This window comes from Panthera tigris, chromosome D1, assembly GCF_018350195.1.
Source record: "Panthera tigris isolate Pti1 chromosome D1, P.tigris_Pti1_mat1.1, whole genome shotgun sequence".
Lineage (NCBI taxonomy): Eukaryota > Metazoa > Chordata > Mammalia > Carnivora > Felidae > Panthera > Panthera tigris.
In genome coordinates, this window is record NC_056669.1 from 105,295,364 (window position 1) to 105,321,864 (window position 26,501).

At 44.9% G+C, this 26,501-nt stretch overlaps 1 protein-coding gene and 1 long non-coding RNA gene across 2 annotated transcripts; one reads left to right on the plus strand and one right to left on the minus strand.

The window, feature by feature from the left end:
- Window positions 1-1,382: 1,382 nt before the first annotated feature.
- LOC102951429 lies at window positions 1,383-4,613 on the minus strand. The gene is made up of 3 exons (XR_006208060.1): window positions 4,328-4,613; window positions 3,231-3,290; window positions 1,383-2,837 (listed from the first exon to the last, which is right to left on the minus strand). It is a non-coding gene; the product is annotated as an uncharacterized LOC102951429 (long non-coding RNA).
- A 91-nt stretch (window positions 4,614-4,704) lies between these two features.
- On the plus strand, window positions 4,705-26,501 carry ASRGL1 (asparaginase and isoaspartyl peptidase 1). Its single transcript, XM_007091979.3, has 7 exons — window positions 4,705-4,790; window positions 5,923-6,123; window positions 15,052-15,194; window positions 16,032-16,189; window positions 23,667-23,785; window positions 24,420-24,530; window positions 25,212-26,501. Exons 2-7 carry the CDS (start codon window positions 5,934-5,936, stop codon window positions 25,415-25,417), a joined length of 927 nt encoding a protein of 308 aa, XP_007092041.1. The 5' UTR covers window positions 4,705-4,790; window positions 5,923-5,933; the 3' UTR covers window positions 25,418-26,501.

Genomic DNA, 26,501 nt, shown 5'->3' on the forward strand with positions numbered 1-26,501 from the left:
GGGTTCATTCTTGGTGTCGTACACTCTATGCCTTTTGTGAAATGTATGTGATGTGCACCCCCCCCATTACAGTACAGAAGAATTTCATTGCCCTTAAAACCATCTGAGCTCTGCCTGTTCGTTCCTTCCTCTCCCCAACCCCTGAGAACCACTGCTCTTCTCAATGTCCCCATAGTCTTGACACTTCCAGAATGTCTGCCACTGAATGCAGAGATCCAGTAAAGCCCCATGTCCCTTAGAGACACTGGAGCCACTCAATGGGAGAAGTCTGGGTTCCTGAATGACTGGATGTGGTCACGGTGCATCATGGACAAGCCACTGGGAGCACCCTGCTCTAGGTCAATGTAACAATTATTTAGAACGTCCAGCAAGGTGGAGCAAGTTGTCTATGACATTGTCTAGAAACACTACCTCATGGTGATCACTAAAAGCAGTTGACTTTTATTCCATTTCATGGTCATATTTTTTCAGTTTATTTATTTATTTTTAGAGAGAGCATGCTTATGCAAGCGGGAGAGGGGCAGACAAAGAAGGAGAGAGAGAGAATCCCACACAGGCTCCGCACCGTCAGTGCAGAGCCCCACGCGGGGCTTGAACTCACGAAACCGTGAAATCATGACTTGAGCCAAGATCAAGAGTCAGACGCTTAACCAACTGAGCCACCTAGGCACCCCAGAGTCAGTTTTAAATTCGCAGGGGCACCTGGGTAGCTCAGTCGGTTACGCGTCTGACTGTTGATCTCAGCTCAGGTCATGATCTCATGATTTCGTGAGTTGTAGCCCCACATCGGGCTCGGTGCTTACAGCCTGGAGCCTGCCTGGGATTTCTCTCTCCTCTCTCTGCCCCTTCCCTACTTTTACTGTGTCTCTCTCTCCCTCAAAATAAATAAATAAACATTAAATTTTTTTTTTCAATTCTCCACAGACAGTGCACCCGTTCTTTGGTTCGCTGTGGGAGCCCACAGCATCTTCCCCGTCCTGGCCAAGTGCCTTGTACTGAGCTGCACTAATAATAAACCACCATGTTTTAACCCACTGAGATCGTAAAAAGTAAGTAAAAACTTGAAGATATATATGCATTTTGGAGGTAAAGGAAAAAGATCAGAGACTCTAAAATGACCTCTGCAACCAAATGGAATAGATTGCCACTTTGCACTATCTCTGAACAGTGTATTTTCCAAAAATACACAACCCGAAAAACTGACTTTTTGTTTTAAGTTTTTTTTTCTTTATTGTGAGAGAGAGAGAGAGAAGAGAGAGTCCAAGTGAGCAGGGGAGGGGCAGAGGGAGAGGCAAAGAAAGAATCCCAAGCAGGCCCCGCGCTGTCAGTGCGGAGCCCGTCATGGGGCTCAAACTCACAAATGGTGAGATAATGACCTGAGTCAAAACCAAGAGTCAGATGTTTAACCACCTGAGCCACCCAGGTGCCCCTAAAGAATTACTTTTAATTGCATTTTTAACACATACGAATATGCAGTGTGCAGCAATCCATAAATCCTGTTTTACTCTCTTTTCAGTTTCTCTCACCTCTTTGGTCTTTACTCAGACGTCTCTCTCTCGGTGAGAAAAATCTTTGGATTTTTCCACGTCTCCCCATGTCGGGCTCAATAGAAGACAGCTGGTTTTACTTAGTTGCTTCGGTCTTAAACGTTGCAACATCACATGTCCAGAAGCCAGATTGCATGGGGATGAGGAGTGAATGGAAGGTTAAAAAGCGAACGCGCATCGTCCAGGGTCTTGTGATAGCTGCTCCGCACGTTGGGCAACAGAACCTAAGTGTGTTATTTTCTGGAATGTGTTCCCTGAAATAACTGAAGACCGTACGTGTTTATGGAAAAACTAAGAGAACTGTCTGACCAGACTCTAGAAAGTGCTTCCACCAGGAATGCTCGTTTTTCAGACACTTCACACTCTCTCCCTCACCTCCTTCAGATATGGGCTGAAACATTACGTCCTCAGTGAGGCCTTTTCCTTTCAGTCTGCTTTGTGATGGTCAAAGCCTGTTATCGATAGTGCCGCTATCGACTAGGAGTGCCTGGGGCACTCTCTGGGCCCAGGGCCACTTGCTTGATGGTTCACAGACACATTCTAACTGGAGCTTATGTGGTAACTAGTCCAACCCTGCAGTTCTTGTTGTGATTGTAAGGAGCGCCTCCATAAAACCACCCAGGGAACCTTAAAAAAATGAGGTATATTGCCTCACAGTTGTGGAAGCTAGAAGTCCAAGATGGAGATGTTGGTCGGGCCAGGCTCTCCCTGAAAACTCTAGGCCGGGACCCTCCCTTGCCTCTCTCTAGCTGCTGGACACTGCTGACAATCCTTGGGTTTTCTGGCTTGCAGACGCATCACTCTAATCTCTGCCTCCACCTTCCCATGGTCTTCTCCCTCTCTGTGTCCCAGTTTCCATCTTATCATCACATTGTTAGGCCACCTGGTGAGGCCCAAGTCCCCAGGGTACACAGACACACTCTTGTCAGGTAGGACTTGCCAGGGGTTTAAAGAGCTTCTCCCAGGAGCAAAGGGCAAAGGCCACATCTTTCTTTGGGTAAGGTTAGTCCTTTACTACACAAACTTCACTCTGTACACAGACTCTCCACGTGGTGGAAAAGATGACCACCAGTAGCCCCAAATCGACAGTCTCTCTATTTAGCGGCTGCAGTGGACAAAACTTCTTTCTTCTAATGTCCAAACTTCAGTTCTAGAGAAGTTACATAGTTTGGCCCTGCTTGGATCACACGGTCACCTTTTGAGCCAATTACTGTTGCCAAACAATCATGGAGTATCATGATTGCCCAGATTGGGTTTATGGGTCCATGCCAATGGCTGTGGATTCAAGGTCTATAACCAGGGGAAAAAAAGGGAATGAATACGGTCAGGACTTGGTCAATAAATACCAGCTTCCCCGGTCTTTGTCCCCACTGCCAACTTAAGACCAACCAGAGAGGGCCAAACATGTTCCCCTAAGCAATCAAATAGGATGCCTACTTCCGGCCAGCCCGCCTCCAGCTTCCCCCCACCAATAACTTCCAGTCAGAGCACACCTGACATTTTCTCCCTGCCTGTCATTGAGTCCCTGCCAAACACAAGCAATGGTAGCTGATTCCTCGGCTATAGCAAGCTCTGAATTAAAACGGACCCTGGAGCAGAGGCTGGCCTTCTTCAGCTCTGGGAATCAGAGCATCACACCAAACCTTTACCTCGGGCTTTTGCCTCTGGTGCCTGCCTACCCACCTGTCCGCAGCCACGTGCAGTTCCTTTCAGCCAGTGACAACGTCACCTCTTTCTCTTCCTCTGAGGAACATAAAATCAGAATGTGAGTGTTTGACAGTAACTTTGCTATAGGGGTGGCTGAATCTGCTGTAATTTTTAAGAAAAGCTTGTATTGTGTTTTGTTGTTTTTTTTTTTTTTTTAATGTAGGCTCCGCACCCAACGTGGGCCTCGAACTCACGACCCCAGGATCAAGGGCCGCATGCTTCCCAACTGAGCCAGCCAGAAAATACAAGCCAGGAAGCTTGTATTCCTAATCTTCAATAGTAGCAAATTGCTTTTGACACAGCTCTGCCTTGTGCATTCATTTCCTCTACACTGTTTTTCAATCTTTTTTTTTTTTTTTTTTTAGTTTATTTATTTTAGAGAGAGAGAGAACAATCCGGGGAGGGGCAGAGACAAGGGGAGAGAGAGAGAATCCCAAGCAGGCTCAGCACTGCCAGCACGGAGTTCAACGCGAGCCTGTCCACCAACCGTGAGATGATGACCTGAGCCAAAATCAAGAGTTGCAGGCTTAACTAACTGAGCCACCCAGACGCCTTACTAAGGAACTTCTAATGATGGAAGACACAGAACTAATCACTCTTCTTTCCTGGGGAAGTGGAGGTAAGGGAATGATAAACATAATAAACATAATAAACATAATAAACATAATAATAATAATAAATAATGGCATAACAGCAGCCCCGTGTTAATTAAATAATTTAAAGTTTAAAAAATGTAAACTCCTATTGGAAGGACGCTGGTATTAGGAATGGGGGGGTGGTGGGGGGATTGGTCAGAGCCTTAAAGGAACTCTCTGGGGCAGGCTGGAGAAAATGTGTCAACAACCGCAAAAAGATAAGGGCACAGGTGGTTTAAGCAAGGAATGTAGCACTGGGCTCCTGGAAGCTCCGAGGGAGTTCGCTGGGGGTTTCAGACGCTTCGGTGCGCCCCTGGCACGGAACCGGACCAATTATAGTTTATTTTCTTTCTGTTCTTTACGAAAGGTTAAAAAGAAAGACGATGAAAAAGAAGAGATTTCAACTGAAACGAATTAACTACCAAGCCTGAGAAATACCTCGGGCCGACAGGAAGGATCTCCGCGCGCGCAGCACTGCTTTTCAATCTTCGGTGGCAAAACCTTGGCACCTCACTTCGCGCATTTTGCCACCAACACCCCGCCTCCAGCCCCAAAGGAGTTAGAGGAGCTTCCCCGAAGCCCACCAGGAAGCTCAGGTGGGTGGAGGGCGAGCGTGGTACCCGAGCCGGGAACCAGCCTGCTGGGGTCCTGCCGGGAGCCCAGACGAGGGCACAGTTGCGAGGCGCTTGCGCGGCGGCCCCGGGTCGGGGCTTTACGGTAATTGCGCGGCGCGCCGGCCCCGCCTTCGTGCGCAAGCGCGGGGCCGTTGTGGCGGAGCGGTTGCGAACCCAGCGGTCTCCCGGAAGAGCTCGCGGAGGCGGTGGGCCGCGCAGGTTCGGAGGCCGGCCGGGCGGCTCGGCCCAGCCTGAAGCTCCTGCGTCCGCCGCCCGCGGTGTCCTCGGTAAGTCGACGGCCCTGCCGGAGTCCGGGAAAGCGCCCTGCGCGGTGCCGGGGTCCGGGACGTGGCAGGTGGGACCGACGAGTTAGCACCACACGGGAATGTCAAGGCTAAGGGATTCCAGTGAGATGTGGCGCATCTCTTTTTTTGGGGGGGGGGGGGGCTGGGAGGACTGGGCTTCAGCAACGCGGTGTATCCCCTAGAAGTCCGTGCCTGTAGCCCAGTTTGTCCCTACGCGGCCTGGACCAGGGATGGCCCCGGGGAGCCTGGATGCTCAGTTTCGCTGGCAAGGGCATGCGCAGTTCACACCAGCGCACCTGCCCTGGGTCCGCAGCCCTCCAGACCTGTTAAATAGGGCCTGTCTTACCCCACCAGGAATTATCCTGAGACCAGCGTTTCCCCCCCACTGCAGTAGTGATGAGGAGGTTGGAATTGTGGTTGCCCTCAGACCCTTTTTCTTTGAGGCCTGTCTGGCGATCATGGCTGCCAGCAGTCTCCCAGTCCTAAGCTCTAACAGTCCCAAGATGGCTTCTGATATCCAGCAAGATTTGGCTGCTCTAGTAACTTTGCTTTGAAACTGGTTGGACCCTGACAGCCCGGTGTCTTTCCCAGAGGCCCCACCTGTGTCCCGGGCTATCCCTACATGGCCCACAGTGTGGTGCCTGTCTGCAGATATGCAGGACTTACAGTCCCGGAAAAGGGACCATCCCAGGGGAAACCGAGACCGGAAAGAGCCCATTGGTAGGGCTGGAGCTCTGGCCCTGGAGGCTAGGCCCCCCGGCACAGGTCACGGGGCTGGAGTTCTCCTGAGGCCAGATGGCAGCCGGTGGGAGGGGGTCCCAAAGCCCTGGCCCAAAGCCTGAAGGTGTTGGAGGTGCGGGTTGGAGGGGAAGGGGGAGGGAGACCATGGGGCACTCTGGACATTTTGTGTAAAGTTCAAAGCAAGTTGTCTCTGTCCCCCGCCCCCATCCCCCATTCTCTCGGTCCAGGAAATTGCTTGAGGCTGTAAACCTTGCTTCCCTTCCAGAGGTAGAAACTGGACATAGTCTCCAGTGGAATCTGCCCCAGGAGCTTACATCCAGGGTAGTTTTCTTGGGCCTGTTCAAAATGACACTTTCATTTTCCTGATCCCTAGGATCTGTCGACATGAATCCCGTCATCGTGGTCCACGGTGGCGGAGCCAGTAATATCTCTAAGGACAGGAAAGAGCGGGTGCGTCAGGGCATCATCAGAGCTGCTACCGAGGGTTACAAAATCCTGAAGGACGGAGGGAGCGCAGTTGACGCTGTGGAAGGAGCTGTGACCGTGCTGGAAGATGATCCTGAGTTCAACGCAGGTAAACTTGCACTGCAGTTAGTAAATGATGCCAAATCAAGTTAATCTTCTCCCCCCTAAATACATCGAATCTGAAGTGTCAATCTAAGAAGCTTTTCAGTATAACTTCATATTTTAAGTTGACCAAGTTGCTTTAAGAATTTTTTAAATTCAGGGTTGCCTGGGTGGCTCAGTCAGTTAAGCGTCCAACTTCACTGAGGTCGTGGTCTCCAGGTTTGTGGGTTCCAGTGCCGCATCGGGCTCTGTGCTGACAACTCAGAGCCTGGAGCCTGCTTCAGATTCTGTGTCTGCCTCTCTCTCTGCCTCTCTCCCGCTCATACTCTGACTCTCTCTCTCTCTCAAAAATAAATAAACATACATACATACATAAAAGTAAAATAGAGAACCCGAAATCTAGGGATTAAAATACTTTGGGGGATGATACCCACCTGCCCAACATCTGTCAGAGAAAAGAATTTCAGGAAATCTGAACCAGTTAGTCATCAAATACTTCCTGAGTCTTGTTCATCCCCTTGCTTCTGCGCTCTTGAACACTTACACAAAATTTCTGAAGTCTGCCTGACCATAGATGAGGCATAAGTGCATCGTTATGGCTCTGTTGGTTGAGCCAGAATTTACCAGATGCTACTCCTTGCCAGCAGGAGGAGTGGCTTGCTGTTTCAGAGGGAAGCTTGTTAAATTACATACAGTTAGCAGTCAGGGCCCTCTGGCTGACAGAACACCCACTTATTCACAAAGGACTTTGATTTGGAACAGGTCTTCTGGTCTCCCACCCTGTCTAAACTACCGGGATCAGTCATCTGCATGAACTGGGAAGTATGAATTCAGAATTGGAGTGGCTAGTTCTCATCTCTTTGCCCTGTACCAGAGCCTGCCATTCTAAGTGACTTGCTTCCACTGTCCCAGGTGTCTGCTCTGCAGCACATTAAGGGAAAAGAGAGTAGAATCATGCAATACGTGGCCTTTTGAGTCTGACAACACGTAGCTTTTGGAGTCTGGATTCTTCATGTAGCATACTGCGTTGGAGGGCCATCCGCGTTGACACAAGTACGAATAGTCCATCTGTTTTTACTGTTGAGTAGTATTCCATTGTATGGATATACCACAGTGTCAGTCATTCACCAGCTGAAGGACATGGTCGATTTGGGGCCATTACAAATCGCTATAAACAGTTACATACAGGTTTTTGTGTGAATGTGAGTTTTTGTTTCTCTTGGGTTAATATTGAAGTTGGTCATGTGGCAAGTATATATTTAACTATTTGAAACTGCCGAACTGTTTTCCAGAGTGACTCCCACTTCCATTCCCGCCAGCAGCGTATGAAGGCTCTAATGACTCCACATCCCCACAAGCACTTGGTGGTGTCAGTATTTTTTATTTTAGCCATTGTCGTAGAGGTGTGGTGGGACCTCGTTCTGGTGGTAATTTCTGGCAAACGATGTTTATTTTAACATCTTTTCAAGTATTTTGTGAATTTCTTTATTGTGTTTTTTATTATTATTGAGTTTTAAGAGTTCTTTATATAGTCTAGATGCTGGTCTTTTATTAGATACGTGATTTGCACATATTTTCTTCCAGTCTGTGGCTTGTCTTTTCTTTCTCTTAGCAGTGTCTTTCAAAGAACAGAAGTTCCTTATTTTGTAGGAATCCCATTTTTTTTAATAATTTTTTTTAATGTTTATTTATTTTTGAGAGAGAGCGTGAGCAAGGGAGAGGCAGAGAGAGAGGGAGACACAGAATCCGAAGCAGACTCCAGACTCTGAGCTGTCAGCGCAGAGCCCGATGCAGGGCTCGAACCCACAAACTCCAAGATCGTGACTTGAGCCAAAGTTGGACACTCAACCAGTTGAGCCACCTAGGTGCCCCTGGAAGAGTCCCATTTTTTAATGGGTTGTGCTTTTTGTGTCATACCTTAAGAAATGTCTGCCTAACCCAGGGTCACAAATGTTTTCTCTTACGTGTCTTCTAGAAATTCTATAGTTTTAGGTTTTATATTTAGGCCTCAGGTCCATTTTTAATAATTTTTTGGCATAAGGTATGAGTTATATGTCAAGGTTGTTTCTGCATGATTGTTCCAGTACCAGTTGTTGAAAAATCAACCTTTCTCCATAGAATTGCCCTTCCTCCCTTGTCAAAATCAGTTGACTTTCTATGTATGGGTCTATTGGTGGATTCTATTCCCTTGGTCTGTATGTGTAGCCTTTCACCAATACGACACTGTCTTGATTACTATAGTTTTATATTAAGTCTTAAAATCAGGTAGTAAGAGTCGTGTGTGTGTGTGTGTGTGTGTGTGAGAGAGAGAGAGACAGAGAGAGACAGAGAGAGAGAGAGAGATTGTTTGGACTATTCTCGTCCCTTTGTCTTTCCCACAAATTTGAGAATCACCTTGTCAAGTTTTTACCAAAAAAAAAAAAAAAAAAAAAACTTGCTAGGATTTTCGGTAGGACTGTGTTGACTCTATAGATCAGTTTAGGACAAACTGAAATCTTAACAAGACTGAGCCTTTCAATCCAATACTTCCAAACCACAGTATAAACTTCCATTTATTTAAATCTTTGATTTCTGTGGCACCTGAGTGGTTCAGTCAGTTAAGCATCTGACTCTTGATTTCAGGTCAGGTCATGATCTAACACTTCGTGAGATCAAGCCCCGAGGCAGGCTCCATGCTGAGAGTGAGAACACTCCTTGGGATTCTCTCTCCCTCTTTCTCTGCCCCCCTGCCCCACACTTTCATGCTGTCTCTCAAAGTAAATTAAACATTTAAAAAATAAAAATAAAAAAAGTAAATCTTTTATTTCTTTCATCAAACGGGGGAAAGGGGTAGAGGGTGAGAGAGAATCTCAGGCAGGGTCAGTGCTGTCAGTGCAGAGCCCCATGCAGATCTTATGAACTATGAGATCATGACCTGAGCCAAAATCAAGAGTCGGTCGGCCGCTCAACTGCTCAACTGGCTGAACCACCCAGGTGCCCCTGTAAATGCTACTTTTTAAGATTACAGTTAGCAGTATGTGTTGCTAATATATGAAAATACAGTTGAGTTTTTTTCATACTTGCCATCTGTAGATTTTCTTTGGTGAGGTGTCTGTTAAGATCCTTGTCTGATTTTTTAATCAGGGTGTTTGTTTTCTTATTATTGAGTTTTAAGAGTTCTTTGTGTATTTTGGATAACAGGTCTTTATGAGATGTGCCTTTTACAAATACTTTTTTCCCAGTCTATGGCTTGTCTTCTCATTCTCTTGATAGTGTCCTTCATACGGCAGAAATTTTTTGTTTTAATGAAGTCCAGCTTAATTTCTTTCTTTCATGGATGGCGATTTTGGTGTGGTATCTAAAAAGCCAAACCCAAGGTCATCTAAACCTTCTCCTGTGTTATCTTCTAGGAGTTTTATAGTTCTGCATTTTACATTTAGATCTGTGACCCATTTTGAATGGTTTTCATGAAGGGTGTAAGGTCTATGTCTAGATTCGGCTTTTTTGCATATGAGTGCCCAGCACTATTGTTCAAAGACTTATCTTTTTTGCTGCATTGGATTGCCTTTGTCCGAAGACTCTGAACCCAATTCCAGTGTGTATGAGTTTTCCCACACCAAGCACTTTTCCTACACCAGCTGGGTATCCTACAATTCAGCTCATTTCTGACGCTATCTACCTAGACATAGCATCAGATTCCACAGGTCGAGGGCTCAGTCCCACCAGACTGTGCTCCACTTCAGACGCCAAGTGTAAATTCAGGTTGTTCCCTGTGCTTCTGACCTACTGGGTATAAATCAGAGGTTCCCACGACCCCCTCCTTGGGTTCAATCAGTTGCCAGAGAGGCTCAGAGAACTCAAGAAACCAGTTTACTCATTAGATCACCAGTTTATTACAAAAGATACAAATCAAAAGCAAGATGAAGGGGTACAGAGACAGGTGGCCAACAAAGGAACTTCTGTCTCCTTGGAGTTTGGGCCTAGTACAGTGGCACATGGAAGCATTCTGGTTCTAACCCGGAAACTGTTCAGACCATATCCTTTTGGGTTTTCATGCCAGCTCCATTACATAGACATGGTTAATTAAGTTCTTGGCCACTGGTGACTGATTCAACCTCTAGTCTTTCTCCCCTCCCTGGAAATCGGGGACTGGACGGAAAGTTCTAACCCTCCAGCTATGGTTGGTTCCCTTGGCAACCAGCCCTCCCCCCATCTTTAGGGGGTTTCCAAAAGTCACCTCATTAACATAAACTGAGTTATGGGTGAAAGCAGCTTGTCATGCGACAAGATATCCATTTCACCTTTGTGACACTGAAGTGATTTATGGAACTGAGGACGAAAGACCAAAAGTCGTAATAAAAGATGCTCCCATGGCACTCAACCCCTAGGAAATTCCAAGGGTTCTGGGAGCTGAGAGCCGGGAACCATGGGCAAAGACCAAAACATGTGTTTGTTATAAATCACGATGTCACAACTCCTTTGTCACAGATCATTTTACCATATATGTATGTGGGTCTGTTTCTGGGCTCTCTGTTCTGGCCCATTGATCTATTTGTTCTTCACCAATACCACACTTTCTTGATTACCATTGCTTTATAGTAAATGTCATCTGCAAATAGAGACCATTTTGTTTCTTCTTTTACAGGCTTTATGACTTTTATTTATTTTCCTTGCATATTCCTCTGGCTAGACCATCCAATATTAGGTTGAATAGGAGTGGTGAGAGCAAACATCCTGTGCTAGTCCCAATTTTAAAGGGAAAGTCTTTCACCATTAAATAGAACGTTGGTTGTAGGATTTTATGGGTTCCCTTTATCAGGTTGGGGAGGTTTCCTTATTCTTAGTTTCCCAAGACTTTCTATCAGGTATGAATGTTGAAGCTTATCACATCCTCTTTCTGCATTATTGAAATGACCATATGGTTTTTCTTTTGTCTGTTGATATGGTGGATATCGATTGATTGGTTTTCGAATTTTGAACCAGGCTTGCATCCCTAGGGTTAACACCCCTCTGTCATTATGTGTTATCTTTTTTATTTATTGCTTGATTAGATTTGATAGTGTTTTCTTAAGGATTTTGCATCTATGTTCAAGAAAGATAGTGATCTGTGGTTTTATTTTCTTCTAACATCCATCTGGCTTTGATAGGAGGGTAATGTTGGCTTCAAATGATGAATTGGAAAGTACCCCTCCTCTTCTGTTTTGCTTGAAGAGTTTGTATAAAATCAGTATTATTTCTTTGTAAAAGTTTGGTAGTGAAGCCATCTGGGCCTGGAATTTCTTTTGGCTTTTTGTTTTGCTTTAATGGAAAGTTTTTTGCTAAGAAATCAATTTCTTCATTAGGTGTGGGACTATTCAAGTTATGTTTCTTCTTTGAGCTTTTTATGTTTTTCAAGGAATATTGCTATTTTGAATAAGATGTTGAATTTATAGGCTTAAGAGTTGTTTGCAATATGTCTTTATTTTTTAACGTCTGTAAGGTTTGTAGAGAGGTCCTCTCTGTCATTCTTGATTATTTGAATTTCTGTCTTTTCTTCTTGGTCAGTCTAGCTAGAGTTTATCAAGTTTTTCTTTTGTTTTGTTTCTTTTTCAAAGAACAGTAGCTTGTGGTTTTAGGAGGGTTTGCAGATTTTGAATTGTTTTTTCTCTTATTCTTTTTCTCTTCGGAATTTAAATGATTTATCTCTGTTATTTCCTTTCTTCAGCTTACTTTGGAAATAATTTACTGTTCTTTTTAGATCATAACTTGAGACCAGTCTTTTCTAATACAAGCACTTAATGCTTTAAATTTTCCTCTAAGTCCTGCTTTGATTGCATCCTACAAGTTTTCACATGTCTCTTCATTTTCATTCTGTTCAAAACATGTTACAATTTCCCTTGTGACTTCCTCATTGAAGCATGGTTTATTTACAAGTGTGATAATTTCAATGTATTTGTGGATTTTCCAAATATCCTTCTCATTTTTATTTTAATCATGTGACAATCAAAGGACATATTTTGTGTGATGTACATTCTTTTGAACTTTGTAAGGTTTGGTTTTTGGCCCAGAATGTGGTCTGTCTTGGTAAATATTCCATTTGCATTTATAAGAATATGTACTCTGCTATTGTTTATTGAAAGTTATATAAATTTCAGTAAGGTCAAGTTGGTTGATAACGTTATTTGGATCTTCTACACCTTGATTTTCTATTTCTGTTGATTCTTGAGAGAGGGATGAGGAGGTCTTTAATTGTAATTGTGGATTTCGCGATTTCTCTTCTCCTTTGACTTCATCAGTTTTGCTTCATATGCTTAGAAATTGTTGTTAGGTACACAGACTGCTGTCTTCTGTGTGAACTGATCCCTTCATCACTATGTAACGTCATTATTATTTAACATTCCTTGTCCTAGAGTCTACTTTGCCTGATACTAATCTAGCTGCTCACACTTTCATTTAATTCATTTTAGCATTGCATAGCTTTTTCTGTTCTTTTACTTTTAACCTATTTGTATCTTTATATTTAAAGTGGATTTTTTTCAGGAGGACATAGTTGTATCTTACCTTTTTATGCAATTTGACCATCTCTTCTTTTTATCAGGGTGTTTACACCATTTACATTTAATGTGATTATTGATACGATCAAGTATAAATCTGTCAATCTTGTTATTTGTTTTTTATTTGTCCAGTCCATTCATTGTTCCTTTTTTTCCTCTTCTGTCATCTTTTGGGACAATTGAGTGTTGTTTATGATTCTGTCTTCTTTTGTTGGCCTAGTAGCTAGATAGTTTTTTAAGGGTGTTTTAGAGTTTATACTATACATCTCTCATTTGTCACAGTTTGCCTTCAAGTAATATCATACTTCACGCATAATGTAAGAACCTTATAACGGCATACTTGTTTTCCCTCTGGTAGCCTTCGTGCCATTATTGTCATGTATTTTACTTCTGTGTATGTTATAAATTGCCTAATATGTTATTATTTTTCCTTTAAATGGTTATATTTTAAAGATATTGTTAAAATAAAGGGGAAAAGTATTTCTGCTTAGCCACATACTAGCCATTTCCAGTGCTTTTCCTTCCTTGGTGTGGATCATGACTGTTGTCCACTGTCCTTTTCCTTTTTCCTGAAAGACTTCCTTTAACATTTCCTGTATTGCACATCTTCTACGGGTGAATTCTTTCAGCTGTTGTGTATCTGAAAAAGTCTTTGTTTTCAGTTTTTGAAAGATACTTTCACTAGGTATTAAATTCCAACTTGACAGGTTTTTTTTGGGGGGGGGGGTTGTTGTTTTTAATTTCAGGACTTTAAAGATGTTGCTCCACTGTCTTCTGGTTTGCATCATTTCTGACAAGAAATGTATTCTCATTCTCATCTTTTTCTCACTTCCTAATGTGTCTCGCTCTATCTACTTCTAAGATTTTCTATCTCCGGGCTCTTGGGTGGCTCAGTTGGTTAAGTGTCCAACCTTGGCTCAGGTCATGGTCTTGCCGTTTGTGAGTTCAGGCCTCATGTCAGGCTCTGTGCTGGCAGCTCAGAGCCTGGAGCCTGCTTCAGATTCAGTGTCTCCCTCTCTCTCTCTGCGCCTCCCCTGCTCATGCTCTGTCTCTCTCTCTCTCTCTTTCTCAAAAATAAGTAAACATGAAAAAAAAAATTTTTTTTTAAGATTTTCTATCTGATTAGACCAAGGTGTTTGATCATAATGTGCCTGCATGTAGTTTTCTTCATGTTTCTTTTGCTTGGAGTTTATTGAGCTTCTCAGATCTGTGAATTTATAGTATTAATCAAATTTGATATTTTTGTGTATTTTTTTTTCTTAAATATTTTCTTGTCCCTCTGTCTCCCCTCTCCTTTTAGAGACTCCAATTATATACATAGAGTGGGTTGCTTGAAATTGTCCCCAAGCTCAGTGATCCTCTGTTTGGTGGGTTTTTATCCTTTCTTCTTTTTCATTTTGGATAGTTTCTATTGCTATCTCTTCATAGTCATTACTATTTTCTGCTGTTGTGTCTTACTTTGTTTTAATCCCATCCAGTGTATTTTCCACTTCAGACTTTTTTTTTCATCTCTAGAAGTTCTGTTTGGGTCCTTTTTATGTTTTCCTCCATGTCCTGGTACATATAGAATATAGTTATAACAACTTTTATTAACATCTTTGTCTACTAATTCTGTCATTTATGTCATTTATGATCCATTACCATTAAGTGGGTTCTTTTTCCTCCCTATTATGGGTCATATTTTCTTATTTCCCTGTGTGCCTGGAAATTTCTTATTGGATACCAGACATTGTGAATTTTACCTTTTAGGTACTGGATAGTTTTATAATCCTTTAAATATTCTTGAGCTTTGTTCTTATCCCATTTTACAGATGAGGAAACAGGCACAAGAGGTTAAGCATAGCTAGACTCATAGGCATTATCTAGGCAAAAAAAAGTTGGAGAAAGCATGCTGGTGGTAAGGAGAAGAGCATGCACAAGAGCCCAGAGTAGTGAGAACTTACGATACTTTCAGGGAAACCTAGTGTTTCAGTAAAATGTAGCCAAGGAGGGGAGATAAAACCAGCAAAGGAGATCAGAGACCAGATCAGGGTTTCGTCCTTTTTATTTTGTAGGTAATGGGGCACCAAGCCAGATTTGTGTTTTCAAACATGCTTCTCTGGCAGCAAGTAGAAGATGAATTGAAGTTGGCAGCTTAGGGACGCCTGGGTGGCTCAGTCAGTTGAGCATCCGACTTCGGCTCAGGTCATGATCTCACGGTTCATAAGTTCAAGCCACGTGTCAGGCTTGTTGCTGTCAGCACAGAGCCCACTTTGGATCCTCTGTCCCCTTCTCCCTCTGCCCCTTCCCCGTTTTTACCCTCTCTCTCTCAAAAATAAAACATTTTAAAAAATAAAAAATAAACAAAGTCAACAGCATAGAAGAAACCTGGGAGCCATTTCTAAGTTCTTAATTCTTGCTTTTCAACTTCTCTTTGGTTTTAGGTTGTGGCTCTGTCTTGAATGTAAATGGTGACGTGGAAATGGATGCTAGTATCATGAATGGAAAAGACCTGTCTGCAGGAGCTGTCTCTGCAGTCCAGGGCATAGCAAATCCCATTAAACTTGCACGGCTTGTTATGGAAAAGGTATGTGACTGAAGCATCCTTTTTTGCAAGAAATTGCTACCGCCATACTTCAGTGACTAAATAGGACTTTTTAAGTACTTTAGTACTTCAGTGACTAAAATTTCCTACTCTAGGGAAATGCTTCCAAGCACTGTTCTCCTAAAGTCATATAAAAGAACAGAAGCAATCTATTTAAATTTGTCAAATAAGCCAAGACTCCAACTCTGTTGACAGTGTAGTTTGACTAGTAATCCCTTGACAGTAATTACTGTTTTCATGTTGTCTTCCTGTATTTTCTTCAGTTTTCTCTCAATGCATATGACTTAACACATACAAACGGAACAGACCTTGTTTAATAGCATGCGTTAAATTGGGGCGCCTGGGTCGCTCAGTCAGTTAAGCGTCCGACTTTGGCTCAGGTCATGATCTCACAGTCCGTGAATTCAAGCCCCGCGTCGGGCTCTGTGCTGACAACTCAGAGCCTGGAGCCTGCTTCGGATTCGGTGTCTCCCTCTGTCTGCCCTTCCACTGCTTGCACTCTGTCTCTCGCATTGTCTCAAAAATAAATAAACATTTTTTTAAGAAATTCAAAAAAAAAATAGCATGTGTTAAATAAAAATGAATTCTGTTCTCTAAACTTAAGATCCTAGTAATATTCCATCATTTGGGGGTTTTTTTGAAAATACAAAATCTCGAGAGCGCCAGGCTGCTCAGCATTTAGAGAAACAAGCCAGTGGAATTTGCACTTTTGAGGTTTTGTACCCAGAGAGAACTAATTATAGCCATACAATTGAAGCAGTTAAGAAGATTTTAACTGTTTCAGAAATCTAACCGTTTCCCATTTCTTTCTGGCTGAAGACCACTCATTGCTTTCTGACTGACCAAGGTGCAGCAAAATTTGCGACAGCCATGGGGATTCCCACAGTTCCTAAAGAGCAGCTGGTGACAGAGAGAAACATAAGACGCCTAGAGAAAGAGAAGCATGAGAAAGGTGCTCCAAAGCCAGACTGTGAAAAGTAAGTGTATCTGCGGCTCACAGTCTGGGGAGTTACTCGACTGTGGAAGTTTGACAAATCTCTGATCACCTACAGTTCTTAAATAAGTCAAGAATCACTTGGTAGTTTCAGTGTTTGTACAAAATAATTCATAGTACAGAATGGAAACACTGCTCTTCTGACTCTTAAACTTGACCTCATTTATTACTTCTGTGAATAACCACTCAAATTAGGCCGAGACCTCCTTCTCCAAGATGACTGAATGGAAGAGTGCCTTGTGTTAATGTGTTAACTCCTGGATGCTTCCTGATCAGTCTGTTATTGAAAGCAGACCGGGCAGGCTCTGTACGATCTATCCTCTGAAGTTACTTAAACACTCTGTCCTAGTACAGAGGAATCAGGACAGCTCTTACAAGTTTGAATTAGTCGTATGTTCTGAATTACGGTTTTCTATATTAGATTTCAAAATCCCAAATAAAAGCCCCCTTATTCAAAGCAACATTTGAAAAGTAAAATTTGAATATGGCCTGGCAGTTTATAATGGGATATAATCTATTAACCCTGCGTACTCTTGAAGATTTATCATTTTTAACCAGCGGTATACTTTAATATCGCCTAGGGAGCTTTTTCACAGTACGCACGTCTGGCCCGCCTCCGCAAAGAATCTAACCCGAGAGGTCAGAAGTGAAGAGGCCAGGCAGGTGTGTTAGGAAAAAGTGTCCAGGTAATCCTGATGTGTCCCCAGCTTAAGAATCTATTTTACACGATTGGCCATATATTGGTAGCTGTTGATAAGGTTGTACGTACCTGTAAGCTGGAGTCACAGGAATGGGGCTGCTTTATTGATGGTCCGTGGGTGTTTTAATACATGTTGCCACATCGCTTTCCAAAAATTCTGCAATAGCACACCTCTCCACCAGCCATCATTGCCCCTAGATGTAAGCAAGAGAGACCCTGCCCCGGGTTCTACACTTCAGAGGACCCCCATGTCACAAATACACAAAACAGTTGGCTTATTACAGTCACCTGGGGCGCCTCTGTCACTCAGCAGTGGCCTGCATGACCCATAACCCTCATCATCCACTCTTGTGATTAACACCATTCAGCCCCCAGGGAAATGCTTCTCTGCATCTTGCTCTGTGTCTTGGAACCAAAGAGCACCTAAATCTAAAGACTTGTGGACTGTGCCACTGCTGATACCAGAAATGGACACTGCTTCGGAGTGGGGGAAGAATGGAGCAGCAGCAGGCCTTAGGTAAGAGAAAAAGACAAATGAATAGCTTGTCAAATAAATTCTTAAGCAACAAAGTATTGTTTCCCAATAGTGCCAGATATTCAGTTTCCGGCCTCCTTACATGTTTTATGCTGCGGTTCTGGCGGGATTCACGATTCGTGAATTAGTACAATGTCTGTGAGACTCACACGTGAGGACCGATTGCCGTGACTCTCAAATTCGCGGGTATGTAGGCCTAGACCAGCACGGTCCAGTAGAAAGACAAGAGCTACGTTTGAAGCCACATTAAAAATCCTAAAAAGAAACAGGTGAACTTAATATCGTTTAACCCAGTATATCCAAAGTGCCATATCAGCCTGTAATCAATATAAGAAATTATTTGAGATATTTTACATTCTTCTTTCATACTAAATCTTCAAAACCTGCCCCATATGCTATGCCTGCGGCCCATCTCCCTGGGGGCTGCCCACGCTTCCAGAGGCCAGGGGCACAGGTAGCTCGCACCTGCCGCGTTGGACAGTGAGGGTCTGGACAGAACCTGCGTGAGGAACCAGCTCTTTATGTTGGCAGCTGAATGGACGCTGAATGTTAGAATTCGGAATGGTTTTATTTTTGTAATATGTTAACATTTTCAACATTTGAGTAGTTTTGTTTCAAAATCTTGTATTTGCTAAGTGTAATTCATGTCTGACTTTAATGTTGATATTTACTATAAATAGATAATTTGGCATATTTCAAGATACACTTGAAAGTGTATCTGCAGTTCATTTATATTGATTCGGTTTTATTTGCTCTTCGTGTTTGATGAAAATACATCCTAATTTTGTACACTTTCAAGACAATCGCATCTTTTTTAATCCCTAGACAATTGAAAATGCGTGTTAAGTCAAGATTTTGATACGAAAAAGAATACAAAAGTGGAACTCACAAAGGAAAACAAAAAGCTGAAAGGAAAAAAAAGGAAAACAATCTTCCAGGACACACTCCGTGTGCATTTTAAAAAACAAAACAGTAAAGTAAGCGGCCTCCTTCCAGGACAATCCACTGAAAGTTCATAAGCAGGACATTCCAGCTTCTTGGTTCAGTGAAGATTGAATTACCCATCAAAACAGTGAAAATTAACGAGCATAGCATTCTTGCTACATCCTCAATTTGAGTAGTTCAGATGAAATCCCAGCAGTGCACATTCTGGACTAAAGGAAGATGACGTCATTGCTCATCATGAAGATTCACACACCGAAAGGACGCAATTGCTAGGATTGGAGGAAACAGGCGATAGATGAGAGCGGAAAAAGGAAAAGACGACATGGAACATGGACGTGAGGTTCTTGGAAGAGTAATACCGCGTGTCCGATATTTAGCGAGGGCGGATGATGCTTTGCATGGCACTCTGTCAGCACAGTGTTGACAGAACCCACTAGAAAATTTCCGGGCTTGGTAAAAATTATTTCAAAAGTTGATAAAACACCGAACATGTAATTAAGACAAAAAATAACGAAACTAATATGGTCACTGTCTAGGATAGAGAATTCAGACAGATTTTTTTTGTCTGTTTTTTTTTTAGTTTTTTTGTTTTTGTATTCTTGAGAGAGAGAGACAGAGCATGAGCGAGGGAGGGGCAGAGTGAGACAGGGATGCAGAATCCAAAGCAGGCTCCAGCCTCTGAGCTCAGACGGATTAATTTAATGGGTAATAAGAGATGAAATCAAATACATAAATTTTTTTTAACAAAATACTCTGTTCAGCTAGAAGGTACCATGGTCAGAAGACCTCTGGAGCAGCTAACATTTATATGTATCACTATGCGAGCCAGCGAAGAAAAACAAGTCAAAGTCAGTGGACATTTTATTGGCTTTATACCTGCTTTTTGAAGTAGGTGTTTTGGATTAAGAGAAGAAGTGGAAAACTTTCCATCTTGGTCGTGAATTTAAAAGACTCTCGGGGCGCCTGGGTGGCGCAGTCGGTTAAGCGTCCGACTTCATCCAGGTCACGATCTCGCGGTCGGTGAGTTCGAGCCCCGAGTCAGGCTCTGGGCTGATGGCTCGGAGCCTGGAGCCTGCTTCGGATTCTATGTCTCCCTCTCTCTCTGCCCCTCCCCTGCTCACATTCTGTCTCTCTCTCTCTCTCTCTCTCAAGAACAAATAAACATTAAAAAAAAAATTTTTTTTAGAGACTGTCAAAAGCAAAATAAAAGATACCGTGAAGTTTGGCCAAGAATCCAGAAGTATTCCATGTGACAGGTAGGCTCACAGTTTAAATCTCTTTCTAGAAGGTGTGCCCCTGCTGTGCCGACAGCATCAATGTTGTGGGACAGGAGAGGGTCCGATCCGAGAATCACATTGATAAAAAGAGTTCCGTGAAACCACACAAGATCCTCAAGGAGAAAATTATGGACTTTAACAGTGAAATTAATTTTGAATTTATGCTCTCTATAGTCACTTAGTAGGAACTGTTCATTTCTATTGATAAGCTTAATAAAACCTTTAAAAATCTTTTTGGCTATTTTACATCTAAAAGGATTGAAAACGTGAAGTTTAGGGAAACAAAATCAAACTGGATGTGAAGTAAGCGAGAAAAATGACATTCCAATAAAAGGAAACCGAAAGAAGGAAGCAAAAATACTTGTGTGACTTGAAGGAGAAGATTCGTGTACAAATAACCCCCAGACCAGCTCCCATAGAGGCTGTTTTTCTGTTTATTACGTATCAGAGTATCATTTGAAGAGAGATTTGCGTACAGTCAAAGAACATACTTGTGCTTTAAGATTTTGTATAATACGCCGAAGATACCCTGCGTGGATCTAGATTCCTGTTTAAGGTGACAGAAACGACTACAGCAAGCGATTGTGATTTATTTGATCAGATTAAAACATTCAGTAGAGTCTTCTGTTACAGCATTTTACCACATGCTGCCCTCGAGCATGTGAGCGTGCCAGTGTTCGAATCAGGAGGCACTTCCAAATCCAAGGATTGCTTGAGGAATTTTGTCGGTCATTCCAGCTGCTACTGCCTCAGCAGAGTGAAGCTTCGCCAAATTAAAATTAACTAAAAACCTGCCAAGAACTACACCGACTCAAAAAGATCTGTCTTATCTGGCAGTCGGTCAACAGAACAGAATGTTGTACGGACATACAGCTACAAGAGCAGCGGCTTCCCAAACTGAAAGCAAAGCAGGAGAGCCGGTCTTGTGGAGTAGACACACAATCACTTACCGGGCCAGCCATCAACGGAGAACCCAGATGGGCATGATCATAATGAAATTAAGTCACCGCTGGTAGTTTGCCAAATTTCAGCCACATAAGAGCCATAGCTTTACAATATTTTTAAAAGCCTATGCATCGCTCTAAGAGAATAGAATGTATTTACAACTTCCAAGAAGTAAACATGGGGTATGGACCTCCATTTGTATTTGTAATCTTGCCTCAACGTGGGTCCGCCACCAGCTGAGACTGGGACTGCCTCTCTTCCTCTGACATGAGAAGGGTAACCTTGTCACTTTAATTTTTTTTTTTATTTAGTAGGGTATTTTTAATGTTTGTTCATCCATTTTTGAGAGAGTGAGTGACCGAGCACGAGCAGGGGAAGGTGAGAGAGAGAGGGAGACACAGAATCTGAAACAGGCTCCAGCCTCTGAGCTGTCAGCACAGAGCCCCACGCGGGGCTCGAACCCACCAACTGTGCGATCATGACCTGAGCCAAAGTCGGATGCTCAACCGACTGAGCCACCCAGTCGCCCTAAACTTGTTGCTTTAATTTGCTGTTCCTGGACTATTAACAAGTTTGAGCATTTGGCATTTGTCTGTGGTTCATTCGTCTCTGTGAATGTGCCTGTGTCCTGTGATCATTTTTTCTTCCTTGCCGTTGCGTCCCTCCTCCTCAGTGTTAAGGCTGTCTTCTCTGTTAAAAAAATGTTTCCAGCCCAGCCTGCTTCTCCCACACCACAGCACCACCCTCACACAGACCACCGACTCTTCAAACCCCCTGACCACTCTCTAGTTCCAGTCTCATCTCCCTCTGCCAACATACATTTGCTAGAATAATCGTGTTAAGAGAGACTTTGTGTACAAATGTGGCATACATACAGAGGTGCATAAATCTTTTTTAATAACTCATGTAATTTTTTAATTTTTTTTTTTCTTTTTGAGAGAGAGAGTGCACGAGCCAGGGAGGGGCAGAGAGAGAGGGAGACACAGAATCCAAAGCAAGCTCCGGGCTCTGAGCTGACAGCAGAGAGCCCGACGCGGGGCTCACACCCACGAACTATGAGATCATGACCTGAGCCGAAGTCGGACACTTCACCGACTGAGCCACCAGGCACCCCAGACGTGCATAAATCTTATGTACCCCTAGTGAGTTTTCACAGGGTGGACACACCCATGCAATCGGCCCCCAGATCAGGAAACAGCGTATCGCCATTCCTTTTCTTCATCGTCCGGTTTCTCAGATTCATCCATGTATTGTTTGCAGCGGCAGCTTACCGCCCCCCCCACCCCCCGCCGGCATCATTCTGTTTCGTGGCTGTGTCCCCACTCATTTACTCCACCTCTGCTGGACATTTGTGTCGTTTTCCGTTTTCCATTACTACGAACCGTCCTGCTGCGAACATCTGGGTGTCCTCTTTTGGTGAACACTCCACATTTCTGCCAGAAGACTGTAGAAACGCTGGAGCGTTGTTGCTAAGTCAGCTTCAGTGGATTCCACCAGATGGTTTTCCAAAGGGGTGTGGGCACCAGTTTACGTTTCCAGCAGCAATGACGGGGCATCCCAGCCCTGCACGTCCTGGCCACACCTGGTACCAAGTCTTCCTCATTTTAGCCACCCTGGTGGACGCGCGTCGTGGTAAGAATAGTATTTTTAAAGCTTAACTCCTCTTGTGACAAGATGAGCCTTGGCTCAAGTGCTCCAGTGTCTCCCCGCCTCCCGAGTGAAAGCCCTGACGACAGCCTTTACGTAGGAGAACCATGTGATTTAGTATTCAAATTGGAACTTGATTTTGAGAGCGAAGGTGAAACAAGCAGGGACAAAAGGCATAAATCAGGACTGTCGTAGGTAACCGGGGTGCACAGTCACCGCGCCCATCAGAGCCTTCATGGTCTGGCTGCTGTCCGTCCCTCCTCCCTCACTGTATTCTCTCCAGCCACGGTGCCCTCCAGATTCCATGAGTTTAGCAATCATGTTCCTGCTTCAGGAGCGTTCTCCCCAGCGATCGGCACAGCTTGCCCTCACCTCCTTCAGAGAGGCCCTGTGTCGAGGTGTCTCCATGCTTCTGGACTCGTGGTAGTTTTTACTGTCGTTCCATAAAGCAAATTTGTATTGCTCTGCTGCCCTCTGCCCCCCAAACGCAAGCTGCACAGGAGAAGGGACGTGGTCGATTCAGCTCCCTGCTGTGCCCGGCACTTTGTGCCTCAAGTACAGTTCATTATGGAACCTGGGTGGCAGGTATAGAGCTGTGATTGTACTGTATTATATTCTTCTCACTTTTTTACTTGAAAATGTATAATAAAATGTTAGAGAAAACAATAACCTATCTCGTCTTTGCAGCAAGTGCCATGAAAGAGGCAAAGTGGGGTCTGACGGGCAGCATCAGCCTCACCTGGGAGGTTGTGAGAAATGCAGGGTCTTCGGTCCCGCCCTGTACCCACCAACTCGGGATCTCTGGGGTGGGCCCGGGGATCCAAGGGGTTTTCATGCACACTGAAGTTTGAGATGCGCCTTTTGTTTTGAGGGAGCAGGCGCATGAGCAGGGAAGAAGGGCAGAGGGAGAGAGAGAGAATCCTGAGCAGGGGAGAAGGGCTGAGGGAGAGAGAATCCCAAGCAGGCTCCATGCTCAGCGCAGAGCCAGATGAGGGGCTCGATCCCATGACCCTGGGATGATGACCTGAGCCGAAATCAAGAGTCAGACGCTCAATCGACTGAGCCACCCTGGTGCCCCAGCACCCAGTTGCTTTGTCCCCATTTTATAGGTGGGGAAAATGAGACCCAGAGAAGAAAACTTAGCAAGTAAGTCACAGCTAGAGGTCAGAGGTGCTGGGATCAGATGTGCTCTTGAAGCCGAGGTCTAGAAGAGTGTCTAGTAATCTACCCGACCTGCAGAATAAAAAGCAAACGGGCTTTCTTTGCCATTTCCGTGAGTCAGGAATATTGGGATCAAAGTGTGGCCCGTTTGCCATTAACCTGTAATGTGGGAATGTAAGTGCTGTTAAGTTACGTTGTTACCTGTGGGAGTGTTTCTCGTCTCAGCCTGTCACTTCTCTATTTTTGGCAGAAACCTAGGAACCGTGGGCGCCGTGGCCTTGGACCGCAACGGAAACGTGGCCTACGCGACCTCGACGGGGGGCATCGTGAATAAAATGGTCGGCCGGGTTGGGGACACGCCATGCATAGGTGGGCCTCACCGATGGCTCTGCCCCTTCCCATCCACAGTCACCCACCTGGCTTTGGGGAGGACTTGGAGAGGGAGACGGGGGAGGCTCCAGTTGTCCCCCATGAGCCCCCGAGGGCCTCTTCCCTCTAGCCCCGTTTTCGGGATCTGCAGACTTCGTCCCAGAGGGTTACATACACGAACCCTCTTCCCAGTCCTGGGCTCAAATTAACAAACAGAAAAAGCTGAGAATTTCAGTGGGCAGTTACTGGATCTGAGTGGCATGAAAGCCACACGTTGCTGATACAGCGACGTTACGAGTGGAAGTATTTGCGTGGACACCGAAGCACATGGCCTCATTCTGGAAGCGGGGTGAGGGGCGGGGGTAGGCGTGGCTGTATATGCCTCGCCCTGTGCAGACCACCCACATGCCCTCGGGGAGCTGTTCCAGGAAGGGTCAGTCCTGTCCTCCCTCCCTCCCAGGGCTCCCTTCATCCCCCTGGTTTCAGGGTCATCACCTGGCGCTTTGTTCACACTAAAGCGTCACAGCTACTGACCTTTGTCCACACTTTGGCACTCTTTGGGATTCAGTATTTACGTAGCCTTAGACTTGATCTGTGTTTGACTTTCTTCACTGTTGTCACTTTTTTGGGGCAGGATCTGGAGGTTATGCTGACAATGACATTGGTGCCATTTCAACAACGGGGCACGGGGAGAGCATCCTGAAGGTGAATCTGGCCAGACTCACTCTCTTCCACGTAGAACAAGGTACATAGAACAAATGCATACTGTCTGAAGACGAGTGAACGGAAGGTCTTCGTAAATAGGGAAAGTAGATGAAACCCTTTTTAATTTGCTTTAGATGTTCCTTTCAGGCTGTTACCTACTTTGACTTCTTCCCACCTTCTGTTAGGATTTGGAAAGAAGTGCATTTAGAATATTGTCTGCGTTGGGCATCTTGGGCAGTAGAGAGACTTTGAGCCTGGGTGTGGGAGAAAAGCAGGTCTGCTTAGGCTGATGTCAGGCTCTGCCTCAGTGCACAGAGGGTCTTTTACGGTGAGGACCCTTCTAAGAAGCATTCACATAGAAATCGTTTGGGGGCACCTGGGTGACTCAGTCGGTTGAGCATCCAACTCTTGATTTTGGCTCAGGTCATGAGCTCACGGTTTGTGAGATTGAGCCCCACGTCGGGCTACATGCTGACAGCATGGAGCCTGCTTGGGATTCTCTCTCTCCCTCTGTCTCTGCCCCTCTCCCACTCACACAGGCACATGTGCTCCCACACTCGCTCACTCGCTCTCGCGATAAATAAGCATTTAAAAAAAAGAAAAAAGAAATCATTTGCCCAGAATCTTTGTTAACTCACTTTGGTTTTTCATACTACAAATGATTTTCCCATCAGATTTCTTTTTATTGAAAGGTTGTTTCACAGCCTCTCCTTGTTTTCAGGAAAAACACTGGAAGAGGCTGCCGACATGTCGTTGGGTTATATGAAGTCAAAGCTGAAGGGTTTAGGCGGCGTCATCTTGGTCAGCAAAGCAGGAGACTGGGCAGTGAAGTGGACCTCTGCCTCCATGCCCTGGGCGGCCGCCAAGGACTGCCAGCTGCACTCTGGAATTGACCTTGATGAGACCAATGTCACTGACCTGCCCTAGGGCCGTGAAGATTGTATTCTAGGTGCTATCCTGGAAGGAAAGTCCAGCTTCCTGGTGTGGAGATTTAGCTTAATTAATTAGATCTAGAAATGGAAAATTCTGCAGTCTGTCACTGTTTTGTCGCCTTGATCAATGAGTATCTGAGTGTTTGGTTGAGGGGCAGATCCGAAAGTGCTCAGAGAAATCCCCCTATTAAGGTCAAAGTAAGACTAGTCCACATGACCAAGTCCTGAGTCTTTCTCCTGAATCGGCCCCAGCGTCTTAGGTTAGAAAGAAATGACATCATCTGATGGGACAGCAGCCGCCTGCGTGCAGGGAGCGTTGTCTGGTAGTGGGAGACCCCCAGCGGAGCGGGGGGGCCCAGACAGACGCTCCCGGGGTTCCCACGGTTGCAGGCTCTCCACGGGACCCAGTGAAGGGCGAGGCGGGAAGGAAAGGACCCAGCGGCATATCTGAAAGTACACAGAAGCAGCAGAGCTGGTGGGCCAAGTCCCAGAGAACCACAGAATGCTGCGGAGTTCACTTTGAGTCAGAAGAATGTCAGGGGAAAGAACCTGGAAGAGGATAAACTGAGTTTTCTAAGAAAGTTCGGGTCTCCTCTGACTTACTAATGTAGAGCTGTTTGCAGACACTTCAAAAGTGCCCCCTGGAGGTGAGGGGTCTGGCGGGGGGGGGTGGCGCTCTGCAGAGCTCCTGCCAGCCTGAGGGCCCTCCGGGACTCCCACGGGAGTCCGCCCACCTGGCATTTGCCACCAGCCTCCGCCTGCTGGAGGCCCTCCGGGTCCTCGTGCTGGGTAACGGGGCCCCGGACCTCCCCGCCTCGGCCATGACGGGGGCGCCCAGCCCACAGGGCTGCACGGGGGCCTCCTGCGTCCTCGCGCTGTCTGGTGGGCGTGTGCACAACGTGGTCGGCACGGGGAAAACAGTAATTTCCTCAGTGGAGGCTACTTCTGTTAATCTCTCTTTACACTGGAAATGGTATTTCTGCTGTGATAATTTTTTAGTCTTGTCAGGTCTTCTCTCTGGAAAGAAACTGCTTAACTTAAAATTCCATGTGCCACTAATAAAATCTATTTTGAAAGAA